Source organism: Hemibagrus wyckioides, linkage group LG23 (genome assembly GCF_019097595.1).
Source record: "Hemibagrus wyckioides isolate EC202008001 linkage group LG23, SWU_Hwy_1.0, whole genome shotgun sequence".
Taxonomy (NCBI): Eukaryota; Metazoa; Chordata; class Actinopteri; order Siluriformes; family Bagridae; genus Hemibagrus; species Hemibagrus wyckioides.
This window is the reverse complement of record NC_080732.1, coordinates 20,139,350-20,150,177: the sequence shown is the minus strand read 5'-3', so window position 1 is coordinate 20,150,177 and position 10,828 is coordinate 20,139,350. Positions and strand designations below refer to the sequence as shown.

At 43.5% G+C, this 10,828-nt stretch overlaps 1 protein-coding gene across 5 annotated transcripts in view; it reads left to right on the top strand.

The window, feature by feature from the left end:
• Window positions 1–3,377: 3,377 nt before the first annotated feature.
• Window positions 3,378–10,828, top strand: part of ppox (protoporphyrinogen oxidase) — a 21,744-nt gene continuing 14,293 nt past the window's right edge. Inside the window, exons 1-12 of one of the 5 annotated variants that reach the window (XM_058375880.1) lie at window positions 3,378–3,591; window positions 3,689–3,760; window positions 5,308–5,356; window positions 5,574–5,669; window positions 5,763–5,897; window positions 6,305–6,420; window positions 6,519–6,651; window positions 8,127–8,283; window positions 8,862–9,055; window positions 9,221–9,284; window positions 9,844–9,962; window positions 10,279–10,392. In XM_058375880.1, coding sequence (XP_058231863.1) covers window positions 5,583–5,669; window positions 5,763–5,897; window positions 6,305–6,420; window positions 6,519–6,651; window positions 8,127–8,283; window positions 8,862–9,055; window positions 9,221–9,284; window positions 9,844–9,962; window positions 10,279–10,392 — 1,119 coding nt within the window. In that variant the 5' untranslated portion in view covers window positions 3,378–3,591; window positions 3,689–3,760; window positions 5,308–5,356; window positions 5,574–5,582. The other 4 variants (XM_058375884.1, XM_058375879.1, XM_058375883.1 and 1 more) reach the window with 4 other exon arrangements.

Sequence of the window (10,828 nt, the reverse complement as noted above, 5' to 3'; positions counted from 1 at the left end):
ACACAGACGTGATCTGACCAATCCTGCAGTGTGAACTCGGGATTAGTAGTTTTCTTAAGACTGCAATGGGGTTTAGTCCTAATCCCTTGAGTTCTCTTTGCATTGTGTGTAGAAATGCTCTTGGCTTTCATCATTAAACATAACCCTGAGTTCTGATGTTTTGTTTTCACCAAACATTTAATGATTTGATAATATGACCATTCAATATTTTTTTCTATTTTTTTCTATATTTTTCAAAAAAAAATTTCTGGAAGATGAAGGCTCTCCATGATCCTCCGAGGGTTAAATACTGTGCTCCTTAACCCAGTTTTACTGCACTGGACCGTCCTTAACCCAGTTTTACTGCACTGGACCGTCCTTAACCCAGTTTTACTGCACTGGACCGTCCTTAACCCAGTTTTACTGCACTGGACCGTCCTTAACCCAGTTTTACTGCACTGGACCGTCCTTAACCCAGTTTTACTGCACTGGACCGTCCTTAACCTAGTTTTACTGCACTGGACCGTCCTTAACCCAGTTTTACTGCACTGGACCGTCCTTAACCCAGTTTTACTGCACTGGACCGTCCTTAACCTAGTTTTACTGCACTGGACCGTCCTTAACCCAGTTTTACTGCACTGGACCGCCTTAACCTAGTTTTACTGCACTGGACCGTCCCAACCCAGTTTTACTGCACTGGACCGTCCTTAACCCAGTTTTACTGCACTGGACCGTCCTTAACCTAGTTTTACTGCACTGGACCGTCCTTAACCCAGTTTTACTGCACTGGACCGTCCTTAACCCAGTTTTACTGCACTGGACCGTCCTTAACCCAGTTTTACTAGTTTCAGCTCTTTAGTTGTTTTCTTTGCTTGATGCAGGACAATAATTTGACCTTTCTGAAACACAGTAATGTCTTTTACATGACCATAGGATATGTTTAGCCACATGGTGGTTGTTTATGAAATGAGAAGCTACTCACTGCATCAATTAGGGCTGAATAACTTCTTGTCATCTGAAGCATTAATGACTGCAGTAATTAACAGGGGATGTATTAACTGGGTAAGTGTGTGTGTGTGTGTGTGTGTGTGTGTGTGTGTGTGGTTCAGGGGTACAAACATGTCTGACCTTCTAAAGAGCACGTGTGATTTAAGTGGCCCTGCCCTCGATAAGTGCCTCTAATTAAAGTCAAAATAATGAGTGTGTTTTCAGATGGGGGTGTGTAGGAAGTGTGGAATGTATAGTATGATGAACACGTAAACATGATGAAGACAGCCATCGAGTGAAGAGCGGACACGCCCTCACCAAACACTGTGTATGTCCTGAAAGGGAATCAGGTCACCAGGTAACTGCTTTCAGCTTCATGTGTTCTGCCCTGTTTTATGGAGTATAGTGGCAGACAGGTGATTAATATCAGTAGGTGGGTCAGGACCATCTATAAGAGCTGTGAAAAGACGATGCCTAATTTCTAGAGACTTCCAGAGGTGAGTGTTGGATGAAAGTGTGTAGCTGAATGAGGCCACATGTTCATGTACTGTATGTTCTGTAAGAACCGTATTCCTTTCTTAGTCCACTCTATCCATTAAAAAGGTTTCTTATCTATTTGTAATTTGATGTTGAACCCCATCCAGGCTCTAGTTCTTAGCCATGGGGTTTGTTTTGAATGTCAGTGTTACATTTTCCAGCTTTCCCCAGAGAACTGGATTCTGATCTGGGACTGGTCAGGAAAGCTGCATCAAAAAGACCTCCACTAAGAAAGGGGCAGTTCATTCTTTCTCTATGTCCACCCTGCAGGACTTTATTGAGTCCTGTTCTGTTTTTAGCCAAATGTGAAAGAGAGAGAGACCAGTGATACCGGTCAACTCTGGGTAGACGAGCCCCCCTGACCCTTTAGCTGTGTACAGTTTATAAATTTGATAAAATTTATTACACAGTGCTGATGTCACAGGGTTGGTGTATTGTAATTTTACCCGTTTGATAAATACAGACCCAAAGCCAAATCTTTTAAGTGTTTGAAATAAGAAACCCAATTTGACCCTGTCGAAATCCTTCTCCTCATCCAGGGAGAACATCATGACACGGTCTTGACTATCTCTAGAGCTCCACATGAGGTGTAATAGATTAGCTCAGATGATCTGCTCAGGATCTTGCTTGAATAAAATCCACTTGGTCTGGATGTATAACTCTATGCAGCGGGTTTCCTAATCTCTTTGCTAATATTCTGTCCACATTTTCCCGTCAGTGTCACCCAATGAGAGTAGTCTGTAATTAACACATGGTTGAGGGACTTTCCCTTTATTAAGAATGAGGGTGATGATGCTGTCTGGACGTTTTCTCTTTACATAGACATTCTGAAAGACATAGGACAATCTAGGAGACAACACGTCTTTTTATAGGAGTCAGAAGGAAAGCCGTCCTCTCGGGGCCTGACCTGGACTAAGGTCCTGAAAGCACTCTTCATCTCTTCAGTGTGATGTCAGCTTCTATTGAGTCACAATGTTATGACTGACCGGTGTATCTGAGCTTCATGTCTATTAGGCCGAGTTCCTCAGTATCAGCAGTATCACAGTATCAGCAGCTGTGTACATTACAGATGTGGCCTGTCTGTCATTAAACTCATTGACCTCACATCTCTAATTTAGTTGAAATCACCACCAAATATTAAATCATGATTATTTCCAATATCTAGAATCCTGGTCATTATAGGCTTTGTGGACTCTGAGATCTAAAGCTGATGAGGCTGATGAGAATTCACGTGTTCAGGTTAATTACAGTGACTTTCACTCAGGCACTTTTTAGGTATTAGAAATTAGATCAATTATTTCAACTTAATTATCATCGGTTGTTAAGAACAATGATGTCAGCATACCACCAGATGTGTATATAATCTGTGTGAGTTATCAGGCTGTGAGAGAAGCTTCACATCTCGCTCTTCTAAATCTTCTCCATTCTTCACACGCGAGCTTCAGGTGCATCAGCTTTGGAGTGAAATCTGCAGGCAGCATGAAGGTGTTGGTGAGTTGAGTTTCACTCCGAACCTCTCCGACTGTCCACTCCAACCTGTCAGTTTTAAACTCTAAAGGTTTTCATTTGATTTATTGCTGTTCCTACAATGTTCCAGTGATGAAACATCTGTTATTTTTACAGAATTTTACATTTATATTTAAATATTTAATATTCACATCAAACTTTTAGGAATGTAGACATTTACAGGTCTATTTATTCATTCATTCATTCATTCATTCATTCATTCATTCATTCAATCATTCAATTAATTCATTCATTCATTCATTCATTCATTCATTCATTCATTCATTAGTTTGTTAAGGAAATGTTAAACTCCGGTCAGGTTTTTGGTGTTGAATAGAAAATAATTTGGAGTTAACCAGTTAGCTGGTTATGTAACTAGTTAATACACAAAGGTGTTGGAAAAAAAATATTAGCTTCAGAAATCACTTTATGACGAGGAGACGATCTCCTGCAGGGTTCTACAGAGAACCTTTAGCTGTAGAGTGTGTGTGTGTGTGTGTGTGTGTGTGTCTGTTTATTGTGTTAAATTCTTACTCGAGGGTGTTTTTTCCAGATGCTGTGTGTGATCTTTTTTTGTTGCAGGTAAGTTTTGGAAAATAAGATCATCTTCCTCACTAACAGAAAGTCTTCTTGAAATAATTCTCTCATTGTTATGAAGACTGTAATGTTTTATTTGCAGGAGCTTTGTCTGAGATTGAGGAACGTCACATGGAGGGTCAATGGGCTGCTGAAGGTCCCCCTTGTCCCAAACGTAAGTTAGAAGAAGTCTTTATTATTGTCACAGATACATTAAAGCACACTGAAGATCTCTCTCATCATATCATAACTGTGGAGGCTGTGGTCAGTGTGCATGGTCAGAGCACAGGGTCAGCTTTACATCCAGCTCTAATACACTCACTGTCCACTTTATTAGGAACACCTGTCATCAATAACGGTAATCTAGTAAGCCAATCAGGTGGCAGCAGCAGACCACAACGTCATGCAGATACAGGTCAAGAGCTTCAGCTAATGTTCACATCCAGCCTCCGAGGAAAAAGTCTGATCTCTCTGTGGCTTTAACTGTGGCATGGTTTCAGTATTTCAGAAACTGCTGATCTCCTGCTGGGATTTTCACACACAACAGTCTAAAGTTTACACAGAATAGAGTGAAAAAAATCTCACTGACATCACTGGAAGGACATTTAACTTTAATGTTAAATAAAAACGCCACCATGTCTCAGATTAAAGGTTTTATTTTATTAAAAAGTTCAATTCTATCTAGAAACGCGTGGCTCGTGTTTTCTCCACACCGGCAGGGGGCGCCGAGGCGCATTCGCCGCTCACATGCACCTGAGCGAGAAGGCGCCGTTGTTTGGCCCGCATCTCAAATCCCTCTTCTCCTCCTACACCTGTGCACTCTGTAGGGTTCGAAAGAACCATCATGCGCCCTATATAGTTCACTTGAGGAGTGATTTGTGATGCGGTTTGAAACACAACACTACACTGCAGCGCCCCGTTTCAGAGCAAGTACGAGTGCTCTTTATATTATTTTTTTATATATTTAACTGCCTAAAAAGGCGATTATTAAATTGTTGTAATTGTGTAAAATCTTATAGACATTTATGGTAAAATGTCTGGCGCTTTTTTTATCGAGCTTCATAAAAGCTTCATCTAACATCCACAAGAACACATTACCTTCATCTGATTACTTTCAAATCATTTACACACACACACACACACACACACACACAGCTACTGACCTCTGGGTTGTGATTTGGTCAGAAAGTGTTGATTAATTATGTACAACAGCAGCTTTATATCAAAGCGCTCGTTTCTATAGTAAGAGCACGTGCACATTTCCTGTGTGTGTGTGTGTGTGTGTGTGTGTAAGGAGTCTCCAGTGTCAGTGCTGTGTATCAGTCAGAGGTAAAGCTAGAACATTAAGATGTCAGACATTATAAACACTCGGGGTTAGTCCAGTTAGAGGAAAATAATCAGCAGTGTGTAACAGTGACATGACCGCTGTGTCTGATCTCTCCTGGTGTTTATTACCTGAGCACGTGCAGTGTGACGTGTGAGGTCAAGAGAAAGACGGTACACACGTGAAGCTGGGGCAGTTTCTTTATGGAGCTCTCGTCCTTTTATTAGACAGCATGTTGAAGCCGATAAAGACAAAGCTGCTTCTTTATCACACACTCCACCCTGACACACACACACACACACACACACACTCTTCAGCCTTTATTAACCTCCAACACGGAAGCTTTTTCCCCAAACACACACGCACGCTCACGTGTGAATGGTCTCTCTGTCTCTCAGGTGAAGATTTTTCAGGCTTTTGCTCTCTGATTTATGAAAAGCCTCACAGGTGAGTACCATGAGTTTTTATTCCTGTAAATCTTCATGACTGTAAACATTTCTGGAGTTCATGCAGCGGTCAGAACCAGAAATGAAGGCAGTGTTTAGTCCAGGACTCTACATGACCATCATCTCTCTTCTCTAAAGCCTTCTGATTGTTTATCTTCTGCCCTGGAGCTGTGAGGTTCACCATCATCTAAATATAACCGTGTGTGTGTGTGTGTTAGTGTGTGTGAATGCAGAAGTGTGTGGCTGTACTCGGAGGAGGGATCGGCGGTCTCTCAGCCTGCTATTACCTCAGCAAGAGCACTCATGTCTCTAAGGTAAATGTTATTATTATTATAATGATGGTGATGATGATGATGAGGTTGATGATGATGGTGATGAGGTTGATGATGATGACTGTGCGTCTGCAGGTGGTGCTGTTGGAGGCGACGGGGAGGTTCGGAGGCTGGATAAACACTACTCGTAGGGAGGATGGAGCTGTATTTGAACACGGCCCCAGAGGAGTCCGGCCGGCCGGAGCAGTGGGCAGAAACACACTAAACATGGTATTATTATAGTTCTGTGTGAGTACTGGACTCTGATTGGTCATCGGGTGTTGATTAATTCTCTGTAACAGCAGTTCTGACTGAAGTGCAGCTACACATCACAGCTTTATTTATAATTAAGTCTCTGGCTCTGATGTGTTATGGTGTGTGGTTTGGTTTCTAAACTTCAGTTTCTCAGAAGCAGCACCAGTCTCCATGAGGAGAAGCACTGGTGGAGAGATATTGGTCAGCTGAATGTTTAAAATGACAGAACACTTCCTGAAACTCATTTGTAGAATATAATTTAAAGAATTTAATTAGAGGAAGGGGCGGAGTTTAAACAGTACTACAGTCTGCCACTAGATGGCTCCAGACACGAGGTCCAGCATCTACTCACTCAGTCACCGCTTCCTCTGTGTCTCCTACAGCTGTCTGATTTGGGTCTGGAGTGTGAGATTCTGCCGGTTCCTCATGATCACGTGGCCTCCAAGAACCGGTTCCTTTATATGAATGGAGAGATACACAAACTGCCCTCCAGCCTCAGGTTCCACTTCATCACACACACACACCACTCTATCACTCATGATGAAGAGGACTAATGATCCCCCCCCCCACACCCCCTCTCTCCCCTGTTCTCCTCAGTGGAGTGGTGAAAACTGTGCCTCCGTTTTCCAGTCCCATCATCCTCAGCGTGATGAAGGAGATCCTGGTGAGGAAGGGGAAGGAGGAGGACGAGTCTGTTCACTCGTTCATGTCCAGGAGGTTCGGCTCTGAGGTGAGTTATTGATGATTCATGTTCCAGTTGGAGTTATCCAACAGAGGCTAATCTGACTGATTATGTTTAATCAGTAAGTCATATAAAGTCAGCTAGCTAGTAATTTTAGCACCTGGTCCTGAACTTTTCCCAGCACCATGCCGACATGCTCAAATCTGCCGGATGATTGGTCCAAATATGTAATTACTAATCCAGTGACATCACAAACACATCTCATATGTAGCCACGCCTCCAAATAAGACTTAAAAAGTCATGAGAGTCCCCCTTTTGCTGCCAAAACAGCCCTGACCCTTCGAGGCATGGACTCCACTAGATCCCTGAAGGTGTGCTGTGGGATCTGGCACCAAGATGTCAGCAACAGATCCTTTAAGCCCTGTAAGTTGTGAGGTGGGGTCTCCATGGATGGGACTTGTTTGTCCAGAACATCCCACAGATACTGGATTGGATTGAGATCTGGGGGATTTGGAGGCGGAGTCAACACCCCAAACTGGTTGTTGTGGTCATCAAACCATTCCTGAACCATTTCTGCTTTGTGTCCTGGAGCATTATCCTGCTGAAAGAGACCACAGCCATCAGGGAATACCGTTTCCATGAAAGGGTGTAGATGGTCTGGAACAATCCTTAGGTAGGTGGTACGTGTCAAATGAACATCCACATGGATGCAGGACCCAAGGTTTCCCAGCAGAACACTGACCAAAGCAGGACACTGCCTCCGCCGCCTCACCTTCTGCCCATAGTGCATCCTGGTGTCATGTGTTCCCCAGGTAAGAGACACACACGCACCCGGCCATCCACGTGATGTAAAAGAAAACGTGATTCATCAGACCAGGCCACCTTCTTCCATTGCCCTGTGGTCCAGTTCTGATGCTCATGTGCCCATTGTTCCTGTTGTCGGCGGTCTACAGGGGTCAGCATGGGCACCCTGACCGGTTTGCAGCTATGCGGCCCCATACGCAACAAACTGTCCTGCACTGTGTATTCTGACCCCTTTCTATCAGAACCAGCATTAACTTCTTCAGCAGTTTGATCAACAGTATCTCGTCTGTTGGATCGGATCACACGGGCCAGCCTTCGCTCCCCACGTGCATCAATGAGCCTTGACCGCCCATGACCCTGTCTCCGGTTCACCACTGTTCCTTCCTTGGACCACTTTTGATAGATACTGACCACTGCAGACCGGGAACACCCCACAAGAGCTGCAGTTTTGGAGATGCTCTGATCCAGTGGTCTAGCCATCACAATTTGGTCCTTTTGGTCAAACTCACTCAAATCCTTACACTTGTCCATTTTTTCTGCTTCTAACATCAACTTTGAGGACTAAACGACTTGCTGCCTAATATATCCCACCCACTAACAGGTGCCATGGCAGTGGTCAGAGTATTATGCCTGATCTGTGTATGTATGTGTATATATATATATATATGTATGTATGTATGTATGTATGTATGTATGTGTGTGTGTGTGTGTGTGTGTAGTTAGCAGACATAGCGATGGACTGTCTGTGTCGTGGTGTGTTTGCGGGGGACAGCAGGAAGCTGAGTGTGCGCTCGTGTTTCCTGCCGCTGCACAGAGCTGAACAGGACTGGGGCTCGGTCCTGCTGGGCCTGCTGCTCTCAGGAGGAGGAGGAGGAGGTGATGTTCATTACTATTACTTATTATTATTATTGTTATTATTATTATTATTGTATTATTTTTCATAACTTCAGTGTAATAACACTGTAATAATACTTTTATAATAATATAAAACTCTCTCACGTCTCCATCAGTGAAGAGCTGATAACTCAATTAACTTCAGCTTCTAATCAGAAATGTGAGGAAGTGAAGATGGACAGAATGATAAAAGGAAGAATAGAAGGATTAATGATGAAGGAAAGAAGGATGGAATGAAGGAAAGAAAGAAGTGGAAATAGGAAATACAAGTAAAGAAGGAGGGAAGGAAGAGAGGTGGAAAGTAATTAAAGTAAAGAAGAGTAATAAAGAATAAATAAAGACTTTGTGAATCTGAATATACTGAACATGTAAATTTATTGAAATATGAATAGAATTCTCAGTCATTCATTTGATATTAATGAAATACTGCTTTGGCTTACATTTACATTCAGAGTGTTTTTATTTTATTGACTGAAACACACACACACACACACACACACACAGGAAAACCCCCTGAATGTGATGGCATGTGATGTCATGTCCTTCTGTGTGTGTTTTAGAGAAGGCGGGTGCAGGCAGTATGTCAGCGCTGGCACGGCGGGCGAGGGCGGAGTCATGGTCTCAGTGGTCTCTGACAGACGGGATGCAGACCCTCCCTGATGCCCTGCAGGAGGCGCTCAGGGGGCGTGAGCGGGTAGAGCTCCATCACAGCACCCCTGTCAGGACACTGACCCACACTGCGGGCGGCTGGGAGGTGAGACCACATGCTAATATCCCAGACAAGTAAGAGTTTAACTAGTTTGTTTAATCCACGCTGGAGTAACCATGGCAACCAGGAGGAAAGGTTAATAACCTGTGCAGTGATGTTCAGATAAAATGCTGCTGTGTAAAAGTTTATTTCTCATCATTCATTAAACAGATTAAACTGGAGAATGGAGCAACCTTAAACGCTGACCATGTGATTTCTGCTCTACCTGCCTCAGGTACACACACACACACACACATACGTACACATACACACACATGCACATGCATACACACACACATGCACACGCATACACACACACACCCATACACAAACACACACATGCACACCCACACCCACCCACATACACACACATGCACATGCATACACACGCACACGCATACACACACACACCCATACACAAACACACACATGCACACCCACACCCACCCACATACACACACATGCACATGCATACACACACACACGCACACGCATACACACACACACCCATACACAAACACACACATGCACACCCACACCCACCCACATACACACACATGCACATGCATACACACACACACGCATACACACACACACCCATACACAAACACACACATGCACACCCACACCCACCCACATACACACACATGCACACACACACAAACAGACACACGCATACCCCCCCCCATATATATATATATTGCCTCCGGGGCTGGAACTCCCCCCCCCTATATATATATATATATATACACACACACACACAAACATGAGCTTATTTCTAAATGTGTGTGTAGTGTTGGCCTCGTTACTGCCCCCTGCTGCTGCACCACTGTCACATCTGCTGTGTGAGATAAACACTGTGAGCGTCGGGCTGGTCAACCTGGAGTATGAGGGATCTGTGTTACCTGTAACGGTCAGTACACACACACACACACACTCAAACACAAACACAGAAAAGTCAGGAAAGGAAAGGAAAGGAAAGGAAAGGAGGGACAAAGAAAAAGACAAGACAGAAAGAGAGAGAGAGACAGACAGAGAGAAGGAGAGAGAGACAGGGACAGAGAGAGAGAGGGACAGACAGAGCGAGAGAGATAGACACAGAGAGAGTTCTGTCAGAGAAGCCATACTCACTGGATGATTTTTGTTCTTCTCATGATTCTCTATAAAAACTGTGAAGTGTAGAGGTGTTCCTATAATAAAGAAGTGTGTGTGTGTGTGTCTGTTTTTAGGGTTTTGGACATTTGATCCCTTCCTCTGTGGATAAAAGTGTGTTAGGGGTGGTGTATGACTCGGTTCCGTTTCCACAACACAACCGGAGAGGAGAACCCACAACCAGAATGACAGTGAGACACACACACACACACACACACATACACATCTAAGAGACCTTAGTGAGACCTCAGCACACTCTCTGTGTTTTTGTAGGTGTTATATAAACTGTTATAAAAGGTATTGATTCACTACAAACATACAGAAAACAAGAACACACACACACACACACACACACACTGTATCACTGGAGATGCACGTTTATACATGTTTATGAGCAAATATTTATTTAACAGTGTTCCTGTGGTCATGAAGTATAATTGTACACACACACATATACACACACACACAAACACACATATACACACACACACACACACACAAACACATATACACACACACACACACACACGCATATACACACACACAGAGAGACACACAGACGTTGAGTTCTGATTATGAATAACACTGGTCAAAGGCACAGTGTACAGGTTCAACAGATTCAGTAAA